This window comes from Mirounga angustirostris, unplaced genomic scaffold (genome assembly GCF_029215605.1).
Source record: "Mirounga angustirostris isolate CCGP_5_RB_7025 unplaced genomic scaffold, mMirAng1.0.hap1 SCAF_6, whole genome shotgun sequence".
Lineage (NCBI taxonomy): Eukaryota > Metazoa > Chordata > Mammalia > Carnivora > Phocidae > Mirounga > Mirounga angustirostris.
This window is the reverse complement of record NW_026991714.1, coordinates 121,837,774-121,857,638: the sequence shown is the minus strand read 5'-3', so window position 1 is coordinate 121,857,638 and position 19,865 is coordinate 121,837,774. Positions and strand designations below refer to the sequence as shown.

The following is a 19,865-nucleotide window of genomic DNA, read 5'->3' as shown; positions in this document are numbered from 1 at the left end:
GAGCATTGGGTTTAATTACTTACTCTACTTCATTTCAGAGTGCTACTATTTTAAAATGTGCTTTAAGTGCCATTTTATGCTGGTACTTAAAATAGAAACCATAATGTTAATACTTAAAATAAGAATTTTAATCAATTTAAAAATTATTATTAAATATTAAAAGGATTCACCCAGGTGTAAGTACATGTACTATGGAAATATATTTATTCTTTTTGGGTATTATTGAGTATGTATTTTTAGTACTTCCATTTTCCAAAGTATAAGATTTCCTAACCAGGGAGTCGCTGAAACCCTGATCTATATGGTGTATCTATTGGGCAAGAATTCTGTGACTGATTTTTTTAATAACCTTTTCTTCGGCTCTTTGATTTAATACTTGTATATGCATTTGTTGAGCATACTATAGATATTATGCTCAGTTATTTTTTAATGCTGACTACCTAGAACTAAGAATTTATGTGTGTTAAGAGTAAATTTTAGTAGTAACTCCAGATTGTACAGATAAACATTGTCACCAACTATCATAGCTAATATTCCTTTCTTTATTGCAGGCCAGTTTTTCTGTGGAAATAAATGTTGTGATAAAAAAGAAGACTTGAAGAGTTGGGAAGTTAATTTTGGTTATATTGAGCATGGTGAAAAGAGAAATGCACTTGTTAAATTAAGTAAGTTGACTTTAGGTGGGATATAATCGATTTCTTCAAAGTTTATCTAGTAATTTAGATTTAAAAATATACAGAGTAAAATTTAATTTAAAAAATTTAATGTATCTTTCTGGAAGTGCTCTTTTTTCTGAGAGTTTCCCAAAGTGACAAATGACTTTTTAGCCTACAATTTTTATATTCTCAGAATTACGGTTACATTTAGGTGAAACAGTTCTAATGCCAAACGTAAACCTATAATATGTAAAGTGAAGACCTCTTCCCGCTAACATGGGAATGTCACCAATGCAGAATGAGATGCAGAGTATCAGAAAAGGCAACGTAAAATCTCATGTTACCTGGTAGCCATATTGTTGTGGTGTGGACAATAAATATACTCTCTTTGTGTCAATAAAGAAAAAAGTTTTAGGATGGCATAATTGTTCTTGATATCAGTCTTAAAAGCTTATTAAGGTTATACCCCAGAGTGCAGCAGCTTCTGTTAATATGCATGTTTTAGAATCTGTTGTTTCTTTCTTTTTTTTTTTTTTTCCATAAATTAAGCTAGTCTTACTGTGTCAGCTTCTTCGGTCCATCATGTTAGCAACCTTCTCTGGGTCCTAAATAAATGTGCTTCAGAGTTTTCTGCCTACTCCCTATAGGAGTCAAGAATTTCCTCATGTGCTCCTTAATGCACACCAATGCAGAAGTTCCTCCTAGAAGTGCTCATGAGGAAAAGTCAATTGGTGTGAACTGAGATTAAGGCAAAAGAAGAGGCCACAGCTGTGAAACTTTTTGAAAAGCTCTTTTCTATTTGAAAACTCTGAAAGCACTTCAGAGGAAGTGACTATACCCACACTGTTGTTACTAGATATCTTTGATGTGAGACACACATTAATGCTGTATATGAAAGAATAAGTTGACAGCACTTTTTTCTAAAGTAATGGTAGAATATTTTTAATTCCTCAAGCATTCTGTTACCCTTTTTATTATGCATATGCATTTTTTGAGGTGGAGAGAATCAGATTTTTTTTTTCTTCAGATAATCTGAAAAAGGGATATAAGGAATAATAAAAATGTATGATATTAAGGTAGAGTAGCAGTACAGTTAATTCAAATTCAGCCTTTTAAGTGGTGTCACTTTTTTTTTTTTTTTAGGGTTATGCCAAGAATGTTCCTTTAAATTAAATTTTCATCACAGGTAATATTATCTTTTAAAATGCTGTTGTTAATGTTTAGTAGTCTTGGACATAGTCACTTACCTGCACTGAATGTCTGCTGAGCAGGGAGCCTGATGCGGGCCTCGATCTCAGGACCCTGGGATCATGACCTGAGCCGAAGGCAGACACTTAACAACTGAGCCACCCAGGCGCCCCCTAGCCAAGCAGTTTTAAATGTGACGGCCTGTGCAGGGTGGTAGATAGATGCTAGAATTTTTAGTTTGGAGTCAATGTTCAGAAGCCATAATATTCTTGGAAACTGTATTGTAAAGCAGATCTTCATAAAATGATTCTTATGTCTCATTTCTTTTTTTTAAATTTAAATTCAGTTAATTAACATATACTATTTGTTTCAGGGGTACAGGTCTGTGATTCATCAGTCTTATATAATACCCAGTGCTCATTACAACACATACCCTCCCCAATGTCATCACCCAGTTACCCCATCCCTCTAGGCCCCTCCTCTCCAGCAACCCTCAGTTTGTTTCCTAAGATTTGTCTCCCTTGCTGGTTTTGTCTTGTTTCATTTTTTCCTTTCTTCCCCTATGATCCTCTGCCTTGTTTCTTAAATTCCACATATGAGTAAGATCATAAGATAATTGTCTTTCTCTGATTGACTTACTCGCTTAGCATAATACCCTCTAGTTCCATCCACATTGTTGCAAATGGCAAGATTTCATTTTTTGATGGCTGCATAATATTCCATTGTGTGTGTGTGTGTGTGTATATATATATATATATATATACACACCACATCTTCTTTATCCATTCATCTGTCAATGGACATCTGGGCTCTTTCCATAGTTTGGCTATTGTGGACATGGCTGCTATAAACATTGGGGTGCAGGTGCCCTTTCGGATCCCTACATTTGTATCCTTGGGGTAAATACCAGTAGTGCAGTTGCTGGGTCGTAAGGGTAGCTCTACTTTCAACTTTTTGAGGAACCTCCATACTGTTTTCCAGAGTGGCTGCACCAACTTGCATTCCCACCAACAGTGTAGGAGGGTTCCCCTTTCTCTGCATCCTCGCCAACATCTGTCGTTTCCTGACTTGTTAATTTTAGCCATTCTTGCTGGTGTGAGGTGCTATCTTATTGTGGTTTATTTTTGTATTTCCCTGATGCCAGGTGATGTTGAGCACTTTTTCATGTGTCTATTGGCCATTTGGATGTCTTCTTTGCAGAAAGGTCTGTTCATGTCTTCTGCCCGTTTCTTGATTAGATTATTTGTTCTTTGGCTTTTGAGTTTGTTAAGTTCTTTATAGATTTTGGATACTAGCCCTTTATCGGATATGTTATTTGCAAATACCTTCTCCCATTCTGTCAGTTGTCTTTTGGTTTTGTTGACTGTTTCCTTTGCTGTGCAAAAGCTTTTTATCTTGATGAAGTCCCAAGAGTTCATTTTGCCTTTGTTTCCCTTGCCTTTGGAAACATGTGTAGCAAGAAGTTGCTGTGGCTGAGATCGAAGAGATTGCTGCCTGTGTTCTCCTCAAGGATTTTGATGGATTCCTGTCTCACATTGAGGTCTTGCATCCATTTTGTGTCTAGTTTTGTGTATGGTGTAAGGAAATGGTCCAGTTTCATGCTTCTGCATGTGGCTATCCAATTTTCCCAACACCATTTGTTGAAGAGAGTGTCATTTTTCCATTGGATATTCTTTCCTGCTTTGTTGAAGATTAATTGACCATAGATAGAGTTGAGGGTCCATTTCTGGGTTCTCTGTTCTGTTCCATTGATCTATGTGTCTGTTGCCAGTACCATACTGTCTTGATGATTACAGCTTTGTAATAGAGCTTGAAGTCCAGAATTGTGATGCCACCAGCTTTGGTTTTCTTTTTCAACATTCCTTTGGCTATTCAGGGTCTTTTCTGGTTCCATACAAATTTTAGGATTATTTGTTCCAGTTCTGTGAAAAAAGTTGATGGTATTTTAATGGGATTGCTTTGAATGTGTAGATTGCTCTAGGTAGCATAGACATTTTCACAATATTTGTTCTTCTAATCCATGAGCATGGGACGTTTTTCCATTTCTTTGTGCCTTCCTCAATTTCTTTCATGAGTATTCTATAGTTTTCTGAGTACAGATCCTTTGCCTCTTTGGTTAGGTTTATTCCTAGGTATCTTATGGTTTTGGGTGCAATTGTAAATAGGATCGACTCCTTAATTTCTCTTTCTTCTGTCTCATTGGTGTATAGAAATGCAACTGATTTCTGTGCATTGATTTTATATCCTGCCACGTTGCTGAATTCCTGTTTGAGTTCTAGCAATTTGGGGGTGGAGTCTTCTGGGTTTTCCACATAGGAGTATCACTTATGCCTCATTTTAACAGTGTTTTATTTGGAGTTTGTCATTCTTACATGGAATTATATACCTTTATTTTCATTTCAGATGTTAAAATCAGGCTCCTGCCAAGTGAGCTAGAATGTGTCTGTCATGTTGAGTGGGGGAGGAATATCAGTGTCCTGCAATGTGCAGTATATATAAATAAGATCATGGGCTTTGAAACCAGACACCTGTGTGTTCCTCTCAGCTTCACCATTTACTAGTTGTCTTCTTTGGGCAAGGTACTTAAACTCTGTAGAACTCAGTTTTATCACCTCTAAAAATGAGGATGCCAAGGTTATCGTGGGGATTAATGAAAGTGCATGTAAAGTGCTTGACATAGTGCCTGGCATATGGGAAGTTAAGCATAATGGGGTCCCTGGCATTGAAGATGTTCAGACAAAATCTATGACCTGCCATTATTGTGATTAACAGTGAGATTCTGCAACTTTATAAAATATGTTTGTCAGTATATTAATTTTAAAAATCAGCTATGTTATAAACATGCTAGATAAAGTATAAAGTATTTTAGTTACTAAAAATAAAAAGTAATTAATAATTTTTAAATTCTTGAAACTAGCAGAGTTTTTTAGATTACTTGGATAGCCTAACCTTTATTTCCCCTCTCCATCAGTGATACTGAAAGGTACCAGAGAGTCTTTTTTGACCTTGACTTTCAAGCTTCATTTCAAAATTGAAATGATTCTTATGAGAGGCAGAAAGTGGTTACTACCTTAAATAATCTTACAGCATTTGGTATAAGTACCTTAATTTGGGAAGTCTGTGAGCAAGTTTCTTGAAACTGAACCTCTTTGTTGTCTCTTCATTCTCTTTCCTGGTCCTAATTTCAGCATTATCACCTTTTCCTATCTAGTATTTCCTTTCTTAACCAGTTAAAATTAATTACTTGCCAACCATGGTACTGGCAGCATTGTAAACCTGGCCTAGAAGAGAGAAAGCTACAGCAGTAAAAGGACAAATGGTCTAAAGTAGACATTTGAGTTAACAGTGAGCCCGTCCATCCTCATTCCTTTATGCCTTTTTACTGTATTCTTTTATTCTTAACAGAAGAATTTTCTACTTAGTGGTGGTTTAGAGCTGTTACAGTGTTTCTTCTTATTTTATGTATTTTTTTCAAGTATAGGTAGCTATGAATTACATGGAGGGAAATGACATTTGTTTTTGTAATTTAAAAAAATGGCTAAATGATAGAAAATAAAAAGGAGGAAATGAGTAAAACTATGATTTATATTTACTAAAGTTTTATATAGAACTTACAAAAAATAATTTGTCTCAGAATTTTAGGCTTCATTATCTTACAGAATTGTCTTTAATTAATATACTAACCTAAAATATTTACAGACTCATTTAAGGCTTTCTTATGTAAATTATATTGTAAAAATAAGGTACTTTAACTGATTTGACTTTTTTGCTTATTGGTTCCTTATTTTTCATAAAGGTCAGTTGAAAAAGTTAACTTTAATTTTATGTTGTTCAACATAAAGGAGAAAAGAAGTCAAGTCAAAAAAAAGAAAGGATAAAACCAAAAAAGATTATGAAGAGTCAACACATAAAAAATCCAGATTATCTTCTGCAGAAGAGACCTCTAAGAAAAAGGAAAAAGGTACAAGGGAATTAAAATATAATAACCTACTTACTTTTTTTTTTTTTTAAAGATCTTATTTACTTATTTGACAGAGAGAGACATAGCAAGAGAGGGAACACAAGCAGGGGGAGTGAAAGAGGGAGAAGCAGGCTTCCCGCTGAGCAGGGAGCCTGATGCGGGGCTCCATCCCAGGACCCTGGGACCATGACCTGAGCCGAAGGCAGACGCTTAATGACTGAGCCACCCAGGCGCCCCCCTAGTCACATTTTTTAACATGAAATGTAATCTGCTATATGTGTCAAATGTTGGATTTAATTGGTGAATGCATTTAGATTTCTGTTTTATACTAGATGAAAGGGGGGGAGCGCCTGGGTGGCTCAGTTGGTTAAGCGTCCAACTTTTGATTTTGGCTCAGGTCATGATCTTGGGGTCGTGAGATTGAACCCCAAGTCAGGCTTGTGCAGGGCATGGAGCCTGCTTAAGATTCTCTCTCTCCATCTCCCTCTGCCCCCCCCCCCTCACTCGTTCTCTCTCTCAAATAAAAAATAAATAAATCTCATAGTAGCTGAAACTGGTTGGGGAATTTTAAAGATTTTTTTTTTAAGAGAAGGGGGGAGGAACAGAGGGAGAGGGAGAGAATCTTAAGCAGGCTCCATGCCCAGCGTGGAGCCGGAGCCCAGCACAGAGCATGATGCAGGGCTTGATCTCAGGATCCTGAGATCATGACCTGAGCCAAAATCAAGAGTTAGACACTTAACCAACTGAGCCGCCTGGTTGGGGAATTTAGATATAAATTTACAGCGGCTTATAAGAGTTTCAAGAACAAGGTTGGTTTTAATTCATTTTGGGTAGATAGTAATAATATTGCAAACAACTTCCTCCTTCCTCACTTTGTCTCTTATAGACTCATTACCTTGAGCAAGTCCCTGAACTTCTTCAGTTTTATATTCCTCATATAAGTAGGGGTGATGTGAATATCTGGCTTCTGTACTGTTTGAGCTTATTGTGGAGAACCAAATAAGAATGTGAAAGGCATTTTGAACACTGTAAAACAGTACATAATCTATAAGTCAGTAGGAAATTATAACACTGGGATTTCATTACCATGGCCTATGTGATTTTCTCACTAGCTTATGAGTTTGAAATCATGGAGTTTGATATACGTATGTCCTCAGAACCTAGCATGGTGCTGTGCACATACACTTAGTAAATAATTGTTAAATTCAAATCCATCAGTCACTTCTTCTTCAGTAGTGCTTAAGCTCTCTTAAGCCGTAATTTCTTCACATGTAAAATGTTTATGCTCACATTTCCTAGCTCATAGGATTGTTCAGAAGTTGAAAGGAGATAAAGGATATAAGCAGTTTGCATGGTGCTTGGTGCATAGTTAGCTATTATGAAGGTTACTGCTAGTTTCTTTTTCAGTCCATAATAGAGTCAAATTGGCTATAACTTCAATCTTAAATTATGTAATTAATGGTAGATTACATTAGATTCAGCCAAATGTTAACACAGTATTTGGACAGGAGAGGGCTCCCTTGCTCCAGCTATGAAGATTATTAGCTAGGTTTCATTCTGACATATACTTTTTTCTAGTGAATCAACCCTATTCAAGCATATAGTATCACCAAGTTTTCGACTTGGTGAAACTGATAGATGGTGAGAGGAAAATGCTGTTCTTGTTTATTGAGAAATGGTATTTGAAGCAGAATGCCTTTTTGTGTCTAAATCATTTCCCAACTCTAAAATATATGTTAATTAATAAATGTGAAAATTCCATTTGAGTTTGAAAAATTTTTGTTTTATTTTGTTTTATTTTTTTATTTTTTTAAAGATTTTATTTATTTGAGAAAGAGTGAGAGACAGAGAGATCACAAGCAGGAGGGAGGGGTAGAGGGAGAACCAGACTCCCCACTGAGCAGGGAGCCCAATGCGGGACTTGATCCCAGGACCCTGGGATCATGACCTGAACTGAAGGCAGAAGCTTAACCGACTGAGCCACCCAGGTGCCCGAAAAATTTTTGTTTTAAAAATGTTTAATGTATCATACTTGAGAGTTTTGTATTCGTTATTGTATTATATAATATTGTATTCTTATAGTATGATACCATGTGAATCATTACATATTCCAAATTAAAGAATAATTCCTACCTTGTAAAATCTTGTTTAGTACCTTCAAAGCAGACAATTAAGTAGCTGGATACTCAGGATTGGGTATGGGGTTGGAACCCTCAGATTATACATACATATGCATGTGATCTTCCTTATAGATGTTTTCCCTGTAGTGTTCCATATTTCAGTAGATGACACCTCTGTCAACCTAAAACCTAGTCAGATATCTGGAAATTATCCTCGACGTCTTATTTCTCATTATTTATGTTTAATTTGTCACCAAATCCTGTCAATTTTACCCCCAGAGTATATATTTCTTGAATTCTCTCCACCCTAATTCAAACCACCATGTTTTCTGATCTAGACTACTGCTATATTGTCCTTCTAGTTCTGCCACTGTCTTGTCATCCCACCTACTCTCCCCTTAAGGCATTCTCAATAAAGCGGTGATTGCCTGTTGTTCTTAGGATGTTACCAAAATTCGCACAAAGCCCAGGTGCTCTATATGATCTGTCATACAACACTTGTTTCTCACCACACTCCACCTCGCTTTCACACTCCACGCTTACAGCCTTTCAGTATCTAGAAAATGCCAAACTTCTTTCCATTTAGGGACTATGTAGATGCTGCTTCCTCTCTTTCCAACCCCCTCCCCCCACTGCCAGGTTCCAACCTAACTCATCCTCTGGGTCTAAGTTTAAATGTCACTGATCCTTTCTTGATTCCATCCCTCACCATGAATTTAAATTAGTACTTCTAATTAGTATCCCCAGCACCCCACTAGCACATGTAAGGTATAAGTAATAAAGAATGAGGAAATGAAAGACTTTGAATGAAGATTGTTTCAGGACAACTTCAGGGATAGAGAACTAAAGCAGAGTAGAATTGAGATAACTGTCATTTATTCTTTATTTAGAGCACCTTTGATAGCAGAGAGTACAGGATAAAGTTCTTCTTTTCAACTTATATGGTGTAAAGCAAATGACATTTTAGCAAACTTAAGAAAACCATGTGGAACTCTGTAATATCTTTGTATCTGGGATCATCTGGAACTAGCTTGATTTTGATGTGATACTTTATAGTCAGACTACCTTAATTTGTCCCAAACTTGAATAGTAATTAATAAATGCTTAATATCTCAGCTGCATTTGAACTGTTGACAAAACTATAAACAATCTACTTTCTTGATTTCCTTCCTATCTTTGTGGCCTCTCCTCTGCCTCTTGATTATAGGTCTTCCTCAGTCTTACCCTTAGATGCTGGAGTTGCCCAAGGCTCTTACTTAACATCTGTTCTTTCTCTCTGTTCTCCCTGTATGATCCCCCTTCTCCTGTAGTGTCAGTTTACAACCATACAAAAAGTAAGTGGGTGGATGGATGGATAATTGGATAGCTAGATGGCTGAATGAATGGATAGAGAGAAAATGTAAGAAAGACCAATAGCTTGACTTTGAGGACCAGTCTGCTTTGGCAGGTCTGAGCAGAACAAGGTATTTAGGTAACCTGAGTGTCTTGGCCAAAAGTTGAAGATCTTATCACTCCCACCACTACCACTGCATCCCCAAGCTCACTTCCTTGGGAAGGCCTTTGCTGACACCCTTCAGCCCACTCCTCCAGGCAAGGTTAGGTCCCTGTTACACATTCCAGTAGCACCCTGCACTTACTTAGAGATACATAATCAATCACCCTTGGAATAATTTGCTAATTTTTTGTTAAGGAAGGGACTGTGTGACTTATTTAATTCTTTATCTCCAGTGTCTAAGCACAGTGCTTTCTCCACATAGTAGGTGTTCAATAAATGTTAGGTGAGTGAGTGAATCAGTGAAACAACAGTTTCTCAGCGTTGAAGGGAACATCAGAGATCAGTTCTGGGATCATGATCAAAAAGATATTCTGTGGTTTTGCTTTTCAAAGTATGGTCGTCTGGCATTGTCATCACTTGGGAACTTGTTAGAAATGCACCATCTTAGACCCTTCCCCAATCTCCTGAATTACAATTGCATTTTAAGTTCTGGGATGATTCATATGCACCATAAAGTTGAGATGTACTGCTCTATATCAGGTACTTGTTCTGCTTTTGCTTCAGCACCCCCAGGGAAGAGGAACTTAACTACCATCCTGAATATTCTTTTACATTTCAGTTAGTTGTAATTGGTAGCAGGTGTCTCTTTAATTTAGCCCAAATCTACAATTTCTTCCCTTTGGTTCCAGTTATGTCCTTAGGCCTCCAAAGTAAACCTAACCTCTTTTTTACCTATAGACATTTGGAAACGGGTATTATGTTCCTCATATGACAGAGAAGAATTTGTAACCAGCTTAGCTATATTTTTATTTGCTTTCTGATGAGTAGGAAATTGGAGTGAAGAAACAATAAGCTAAAAACAAAACAAAAAAGAAACAATGACCTTAAGCTGCAGTCCAGGCCCTGGCTTCCTGTGGAGTCTTTACCCTGTGGCTCTGATACCCTCTTCATTGGGCCTGAAAGGGGCCATGTATGCACCAGCTTTGGTTTATGAGATCTCTAGTCCAAGGAAGTTGGAGGAATTGGTACTCTCCATCTGTTATCTGTAATTTTTTTGATTTATCAGCCTTCAAAATCATTTCCCTTGTGGTCTTATTATAGGAGACTCTGTAGAGTGATGATTTTTTGAAATTACGCTAGTAGATTTTTAGTACTTTTTTCTTTTTCTCTGACTGGATAACTTGTGGAACTGAAACTTTGTTTTGTGAAGTAATATTTTGTGTGAATTTTAGTTACTAAGAATTCTCATCTGTATATGAAAAAATATTGTGAAAAATGAGTATTTACAAACTGCTTTCAGATGTTGAACATCTATAGATAAAATATGGTTAAATTGCAACTAATCTATGAGGTTTTTTTTTTTTTTAGCAACAGATTTTTTTTACAGGTGTTCATATTTTTTAAGCTGCACGTTGTGCTATGTATTCCAGGCATAAAATACCTCTGCCTAAGAGAACCTAACATTTTAATTAGAGAGAGAAGTCTGAGGAACATGAAAGATTAGAAGACAGTGAGGTGCTTTTCTGTAAGACTATAAAGTAAACTAGACTCTTAGGAAGAATTCTAGTTACAGCTATAACTGTTGCACCATTGCAAAATTATTTTTAACAAAACAATGCTGTTTTCAGGGCATTCATCCTCAAAGAAATCAGAAAATTCTGTAAACAGTAAGTATCTAGTATTTCTTTAATAAAAATACGTAGATTCAAGTTATTCATAGTTTGGATTTCCCATCAATTGTGACTTGCTCTGATATATTATTTTTTGGTTTGGTACTATGTAAAAAAATCATAGAAAAAAATACCAAGAGTGTACGATTTCTTCCCCAATTTTGAACATTTTAAACTTTCTTATTTTAAAATAGAAGAGTGTAAAATTTCTTCTTCAGTAAATACAATGGATACACAATTTAATTTCACTTTATAGAATATGAGGAAGAAAAGTAGAAGGATGAGGTTGGAATGGAAAAAGAATTGGAGAAGTGGGTTAGTATTTAAGTAATGTTGCTTATATTGTATACTGAGTAATCTCTGTTATTTGCTGATCTTGATTGATAAAATGAAATGTGTGGTTTGTATACGAACAATAAAATGTTGGCAACTGGTTATTACTGGTTAGTTTTTTTAATAAGTACTGTGGTTTTCACCAGATTGTATCAAACCAGATTGATTTTATTGGATATTTGCCACAGATTTTATTACTATTTTTTCCCCTGCAACATTCCAAAAAACATTCAAATAACTTCTAAATACAATAAAATAAGATTTTAAAAAGTAAAGTCAGGATAATGGAAAAATAAGATAGAATAGCAAAGTAAAGCTTGAGGTAAAATTAACACAGACAAATGTTCACTAAAAAGTCCTGCATAATTACAAAGGTAGATCACACATTTGTCACTGTTCTTCTAAGCAACCAAACCAAAGAGGGAAACCACCAGTAGAATGATTAATTGTACCCATATGATCATATGCAGGGTATTCATCTTTTTCCGGTCAGAGTTCTGAGAGCAGACTCTCCTGTGGGCTCATAAAAGGGGCATCCACCTGTGAGATAACAAACAGTAGCCTTGCATCTCAATAGTAATACAATGTCAAATTTCTTAAAGACCTTGCAGTAGGGTTAGGGCTAATGATAAAGTGTAGTTCAATAGCCTTTCTAATTCATTTTATAATATCTGGACTTATTTTATGAGACTTCTAGGCTTGGAAGTTTATAAACTTAAGCATTAATTTTTGTTCTGATTTAAAGTAATATATATTTACTGTGGCAAACTCAGGGAAAAAAAATTAGTAATTCCTCTAAATCCCACCATTCAAAGAGAAACATTATTAGCATTTTAATATAATTCTTAAGAATTTCTCAGTAGTCAGTAATCAGAAATTTTGCACTGTGAGAAATAGAAAAAGAGACGTTTTAAGATATTTACTGTTTAAAGATTTAATGGAGAGAGGGAGGTGTCATTGGAGGCATTCGTCTAGTTTAGGGATATAGCATGTTCCTTATAAATTATTTTGCTCATACCAATTTTGTTTTCAGCATATTTGAAGTGTCCTAAAGCACTGATACTTTGTTTCTTCCCATGTGAATCCTAATTGATCTGTAGCTCCTTTTCCTAAATTAGGTGAAGTGTAATGACAGTTTCTAGAACATAGCCGGAGTCTATCAGTCTCATGCTATCTGGGCTGAAGTAAGATGTGTGTGTGTGTGTATATCTTTCATATCACTTGGATAATGTTCGGTTACTCTTTTACCACCATTTAATGTATGGATTATTAAAACTAAATCTATGAAGAAAAACCCAATTTCTGTGGGGAAAAGAATTTTAACTTGGATTTGTTGACTATTTACTCTATCAGCCAAAATGGCAAGTGGTTTACTTGTATTACCTCATTTAGTCTTAATAATGGGCATATAATATCCCATTTTGCAGACAGGAGAACTGAGACCCAGAGACTTTACATAAAATGCCAAAGATCTAGTAGTTGGTTAATAGCAGAGTGTGGATGAAACACAGATTTATAATTCCACAAAGTCTGTGCCCCTTTACCTATATCATCAATAACTGTTCAGTGAATCAAATATAAGTCTACTCTTTATACCCCAATTTTGGCAGATACATTCTATAAATCTACATTAAATGATTTGATCTGTGTCTCAGTTCTATATGTAAGATAGGTATAAAGAGACTTAACTTTTTTTTATTATCAGAGCCAAATGAGACAATATATATGTATAGCATGTGTCCAACACAAAGTAAGTTCTTGATAACTTGTAACTATTATCATTGTTACAGAAAGGAAAAAAAAAAACAGACATTAAACAGATTCTGTGTTTGTTCTCTAGAATTGGTCAAATCAAAAGTTAAGTCTGTAAAAGTTTGGCCCATCCATTTGTAATCATAATTGGAGACTTGCCACTTCTTCAGTAAGCCCAAGTTATTTAGATATCATATAATATCTAGAAAAACCAAGGTGACAGACTGTTTTCATTATTCAAACATATAGGGAAAATTATATGCAGTTTGCATTTTAGAAAGGAACATTGAAAACTTAAAGCAGGTCAAGAATGGAATAACCAAGGCATTGACAGAACTTGAAAATTTGTGTCATAGGAAGAAGGTAGAAGGAAATACAGATGTTTAGTTTGGAGAAACTTGTAGGGATGGGAGGGAAGGGATAAGGAGGTAGACATGGAAACTAGATGTTTGTAAGACTGCTTTTGTGTAGGAGACTTATTTTTGATGACTATTTGGCAGAACTAGAGTCTCTGGATAAAAATTGCCCAGAGACAGATTTTTGCCTTAATTTAAGGAAAAACTTGTCACTTAGAACTATCTGAAGAAAGGGATGGCGGAATGGGCTACTTCAGGAAGTAGTGAGGTGTTTAAGCATAGATTGGACAGCCAACTTGTCCTGGGAGATGTTGCAGTAAGAGATTTAATCATTGGATAAGGGCTACATTAAAGACCTGCAAGATCCCACACAGAGTCAGTGATGTCCATTCCGATCCCTACTGTCTAATAACTGCTGCGTAGCTTTGACACTGATGCCAGGGCACCCGTTGGTATTGCCTGTTCTGCTTATTGTGATTTCCTTAGCAGTGCCCCGGCAGTGCTTCCTTAGCAGTGCCTCCGGCTGGCTGCAGCAGTTACCATAGGAATGGTTTCTCTTCATTGCCGCTCTGAGGGGACTAGGATGCTATAGATCACAATGTAGTCCAGTCTTCTAGATTTGAATCTCTGACAGTATTTGGCTACTTTTTAAGCATATGATCTTTCAAAGAGAGTTATTTTATAATATTCTAAACTGATTCGATCTTTTAGTAAAAGTGGGTTGTCTAGTATCCAAAAACATGTAGGAAAGTTGGCATGTGGGAGGTACTCTTGAAAGGGAACAAGGGGACAGGTGGTTGTAAGGCCTTTTAAAATTAGCTGCCCGCTTTCAAGACCTTACAGGTTTTGTTCTTTGACATCATTAACAGGGTAACACTGTCAGGTTAACTATTAGGCCTCATTAGTTTTTCCGTGCTTTCTTTAGCTCATGTTAGTGAGTTTTCATAAAAATAAGAGTAGAACACTTTCATTCTCTCTTCTCACACATTCAGTTTGGGACACTGGCAGTTTCAGTGCTGGTTGTGATTGAGTGGGAATCTGGTTCCCAAGGCTTTATAATTTCATCTTTTATTGTCTTTGTATGTAGATCATTATAAATACAACCCCTGGGGCGCCTGGGTTAAGTGTCAACTCTCGATTTCAGCTCAGGTCATGATCTTAGGGTTGTGAGATCAAGCCCCGTGTTGGGCTCTGCACTGGGCATGGGACCTGCTTAAGATTCTCTCTCTCCCCCTGTTCCGTCCCCCTGCAAAATACAAGCCTTCTCCTTTTTTTTTTCCCCCTGCCATTTTTGTTAGTTTTTGTGCCAGAATAGATGCAGTTAGGACCAAAGTTCAGACATGCATATTGATTCAAGGATCAAAGTCTAACAGGTAAAAGGCTAAAAACACTGTGGGCAAATCAATGTTTTATTTTTTGTGTGTTTTTAAGGAACATTCTGTATTGACAGACTGAATTTGTGTCCGTTCTTTTTGAGACTAACTTACTGGAGAGGAACTATTTGCTAATATAATGACTTTATGGCATTTACTTTTATTGCCCTATAATATCTTTTTCAGTATTTGATAATTTTTAGTTCACTAATATAGGGTAATTTTTAAAACACGTCTGTTTTGTTATGTTTTAAAAATAGAAATATCTTTATTGTTTTGACTGATTTTTAAAGGCAATACATGATCATTGTCTAAAATAGAAGAAATTTGGAAATGCTTAAAGTAGAAAGTGAAAGTGTCGCAGGCCACAGGTAATATAATTACTGTTAAGTATGGTTGGTCCTTACAAACTTACAGTATATATACACACGTATGTAATCATAAATCGGATTATACCATGCATGCTTTCTGTAACTTAAAAAATTTGGAATGGCACATGGTAATACTATAGACATGCTAAGGTTTTTTTAACAGCTATATAGTATTAACTTAACCAATCCTTGATCCCTAATTGTGGGGATATAGGTTGTTTTCTTTTGTTGTTGTTGTTGTTATATAATGAACATCTTTGTACATGTATCTCAGGTGCTTATTTATTCTAAGTAAATAATTAAATTCTTAAAAGCAGCATTGCTGGTTAAGGATATGTATATTTTAAACTGATCTTTGTTGCTAGATTTTCCTCAAGAAAAAAATTTACAGAACGTTTACTCCTCTAACAATGTATGAGTATGCCTATTTCTTTACTGAAATCAGCTTCTTCTGATTAATTTAATCAGCATCAATTTTTAAAAGCATCTGACAATATTTTTTCATGATTTAACTAACTGGTCCTACATACTAGTTCAGTTCTTGAGTTCTTGATCCTAATGTAAATATACTCTACAAAAATCTTAACGTGCATGTCTTTTGTATGCCAACAGAAAGAAGAAACTAAATCAAAGGCAATTATATTGCAAGAGATCATTCCTTTATAAGAGTTAATACTAAAATTGCCACTTTAACTCAGTGTAACTTAGGGGAGTTTCCCATGAGACTCTCCTTGGTCTTTTTGCTGAGACTCTTTGGTATATCTCAACTTATTTATTTATTTTTAAGAAGAATTTATTGGTCTGAAAGAGTGAATTACATTTTTAGAGCCATAAAAGTTGAAACTAAACTGCAGTTAAATCTGAAGTTAATTGCATTGGTGGGTATTTCAAAATATGTTTTAAATATAATACATTTTTAAAAATCTCTTTTAAATGAACAGGAAATTCTGACGAAGAAGAAGGTACTTCAGAATCTGAACTTTGGAAGGGCCCCCTACCAGAAACAGATGAAAAATCGCAGTGAGTTCTGATATTACTAGATAGTGCATACCCTTTGCTTCGGTAGAGAAGCCACAGCCATTCTTGATAACAATTAATGAAAAAGCTTATCATCATGAATGTCTGTTTAATGCCAAGGACTGCCTAGCCTGGTAAGATCAGAGTTTATTCCCAGTCATTTTTGTGGCCATAAACGGCTAACTCATTCAGCTTCCACTCAGTGAGTAAATCTTTCTTCAGCTCGCCTTGACAAGTGACCTTCTGGTCTTTGCTTAGAATCCTTCAGAGAAGGGCTTTTTACTGGTTCCAGAGCAGCCTATTCTTGATATTCTGATTATCATAAACATGTACAGGGAACCCCTTGAAGCTGTCTATGTACGGGTAAAAGTTTGCTTGCCAACAACTACCTTAACCCCGCAAAGACAGATAACTCAGTGTGCACATTGTTATCTGCCTTGGGTTGGAAGAGCTGTCTGGATGTGGCTGGAATTTTATCAACTCTTGTCATATACTGGGATGTTCAGCACTTGAGCTTTATATGTTAAAAGAGGATAAAATAAATACCTACTGCATAGAGTTTATTGTGAAGAGTTAATGAAATAAAGAATGTAAAGCACTTGGTACAATACCTACAAATATAAGTGCTTAATAAATTTTAGTCCCATTTTGTTAGTCTTTAGGCAAATTGGTTCATAATATTGAATCAATCTTAATTCATTAATTTAGCCTGATTATGAAACATCTTGCTAATTATGGTATGTTCTCAGTGTAATGGAATTCAGGTGTGTTGGAAAGATTTTTTTTGTGTGGATATTTTAAAAAGATGTATTTATTTGAGAGAGGGAAAGAGAGAGAGGGAGCAAGTGCAGGGTTGGGAAGGAGCAGAGGGAGAGGAAGAGGAAGAAAGAATCCTCAAGCCGACTCCCCACTGAGCACGGAGCCCGATGCAGGGCTCAATCCCACGACCCTGAGATCACGACCTGAGCCAAAATCAAGAGTCAGATGCTTCACTGACTGAGCCACCCAGGCGCCCCTGGATGATTCTTAATGTAGATTCTTTTTTTTTTTAATTTTTATTATGTTATGTTAGTCACCATACAATACATCATTAGTTTTTGATGTGGGGATCCATGATCCATTGTTTTCATATAACACCCAGTGCTCATGCAGTACGTGCCCTCCTTGATACCCATCACCGGGCTAACCAATCCCCCCTCTCCCCTCTCCCTCTAAAACCCTGTTTGTTTCTCAGAGTCCATAGTCTCTCATGGTTCATCTCTCCCTCCCATTCCCCGCCCCCCGCATTTTTCCCTTCCTTCTCCTAGTGTCCTCCATGCTATTCCTTATGTTCCACAAATAAGTGAAACCATATGATAATTGACTTTCTCTGCTCGACTTATTTCACTTAGCATAATCTCCTCCAGTCCCATCCATGTTGATGTAAAAGTTGGGTATTCATCCTTTCTGGTGGCTAAGTAATATTCCATTGTATATATGGACCACATCTTCTTTATCCATTCATCTGTTGAAGGGCATCTCAGCTCTTTCCACAGTTTGGCTATTGCGGACATTACTGCTACGAACATTGGGGTGCATATGGCCCTTCTTTGCACTACATCTGTGTCTTTGGGGTAAATACCCGGGAGTGCAATTGCTGGGTCATAGGGTAGCTCTATTTTTAAATTTTTGCGGAACCTCCACACTGTTTTCCAAAGTGGCTGTACCACCTTGCATTCCCACCAAGAGTGTAAGAGGGTTCCCCTTTCTCCACAACCTCTCCAACATTTGTTGTTTCTTTCCCTGTCCATTTTTGCCATTCTAACTGATATAAGGTGGTATCTCAATGTGGTTTTGATTTGGATTTCCCTGATGGCTAATGATGATGAACATTTTTTCATGTGTCTGTTAACCATTTGTATGTCTTCTTCGGAGAAGTGTCTTTTCATATCTTCTGCCCACTTTTTGACTTGATTATTTGTTTTTTGGGTATTGAGTTTGAGAAGTTCTTTATAGATCTTGGATACCAGCCCTTTATCTGTAGTGTCGTTTGCAAGTATCTTCTCCCATTCTGTGGGTTGCCTCTTTGTTTTGTTGACTGTTTCCTTTGCTGTGCAGAAGCTTTTTATCTTGGTGAAGTCCCAAAAGTTCATTTCTGCTTTTGTTTCACTAGCTTTTGGAGATGTATCTTGAAAGAATTTGCTGTGGGCGATGTCCAAGAGGTTACCGCCTATGTTCTCCTCTAGGATTCTGATGGATTCCTATCTCACATGGAGGTCTTTCATCCCCTTTGAGTTTATCTTTGTGTAGGGTGTTAGAGAATGGTCGAGTTTCATTCTTCTGCATATGGCTGTCCAATTTTCCCAGCACCATTTATTGAAGAGACTGTCTTTTTTCCATTGCATGTTTTTTCCTGCTTTGTCAAAGATTATTTGACCATAGAGTTGAGGGTCCATATCTGGGTTCTCTCTTCTGTTACATTGGTCTATATGTCTCTTTTTGTGCCAGTACCATGCTGTCTTGGTGATCACAGCTTTGTAATATAGCTTGAAATTGGGCAACGTGATGCCCCCCGCTTTGTTTTTCTTTTTCAACATTTCCTTGGTGATTCGGGGTCTTTTCTGATTCCATACAAATTTTAGGATTGTTTGTTCCAGCACTTTGAAAAATGTTATTGGAATTTTGATCGGGATGGCATTGAAGGTATAGATTGCTCTGGGTAGCATAGACATTTTAACAATGTTTATTCTTCTAATCCATGAGCATGGAATATTTTTCCATCTTTTTGTGTGGAAAGAGGTTTTTTAAACAAGATCACTTTTTTTCTGCAACCTTAACTTTTTTTTCCAGCCAAGTAAAGAATTCTTAGAAGTGTGGTCATTATAGATCAGATTATAAAAAAGTTATTACTGTAAATAAAGTATTGCTATCCTAGTTAAACTATGGACTAAACTTTTAATGGTATAACTTCCCATTGAAGAGCTTTATAGCTGAAATTGACAGAATAGGTCTTAGGATCAGCTCACCATTTTAGGCAGTGAAGATACTTGAGTAAATCCTTCTAAGAAGACTCTTATCAGGGGCGCCTGGGTGGCTCAGTCATTAAGCGACTGACTGCCTTCAGCTCAGGTCATGATCCCAGGGTCCTGGAATCGAGTCCCACATCGGGCTCCCTGCTTGGCGGGAGGCCTGCTTCTCCCTCTCCCACTCCCCCTGCTTGTGTTCCTGCTCTCGCTGTCTCTCTCTCTGTCGAATAAATAAATAAAATCTTTAAAAAAAAAAAAAAGAAGACTCTTATCATCCAGAACTTTTTGTGACCTTATAAATACTTGACATTGATCAAGTGTGGAACATCTAAGCCTACACAGAGAGTCAGTTAATTTCCTGTATTTAAGTTCTTACTACAGTTTTAAAAATTTTACTGCATTTCGCTGTCATGCTGGGGGAAAAGGGACAACAGCATGGGGAATACCAAATTGCAGATAATTTTTAAATCAACTTTATCTGATTCTGTAGTGTTTTTTTTTTTTAATTTGAACATGGGTATAATGGCTTTGTGCATTCACTGTTATTTAAAACCAAGTAATGGAGTCC

The 19,865-nt window shown here is 36.4% G+C and overlaps 1 protein-coding gene across 6 annotated transcripts in view; it reads left to right on the top strand.

The window, feature by feature from the left end:
- The window catches only part of LOC123846687 (protein FRA10AC1), a 42,524-nt gene that overhangs the window by 20,707 nt on the left and 1,952 nt on the right, over positions 1-19,865 (top strand). For 2 of the 6 annotated variants that reach the window (XM_064595037.1, XM_064595036.1), the window contains 5 exons: positions 552-665; positions 1,800-1,842; positions 5,687-5,805; positions 11,049-11,087; positions 16,217-16,295. In XM_064595037.1, coding sequence (XP_064451107.1) covers positions 552-665; positions 1,800-1,842; positions 5,687-5,805; positions 11,049-11,087; positions 16,217-16,295 — 394 coding nt within the window. Of the gene's footprint in view, positions 1-551; positions 666-1,799; positions 1,843-5,686; positions 5,806-11,048; positions 11,088-11,346; positions 11,639-16,216; positions 16,296-19,865 lie in introns of those variants that run through there. The other 4 variants (XM_054508309.2, XM_064595039.1, XM_064595038.1 and 1 more) reach the window with 4 other exon arrangements.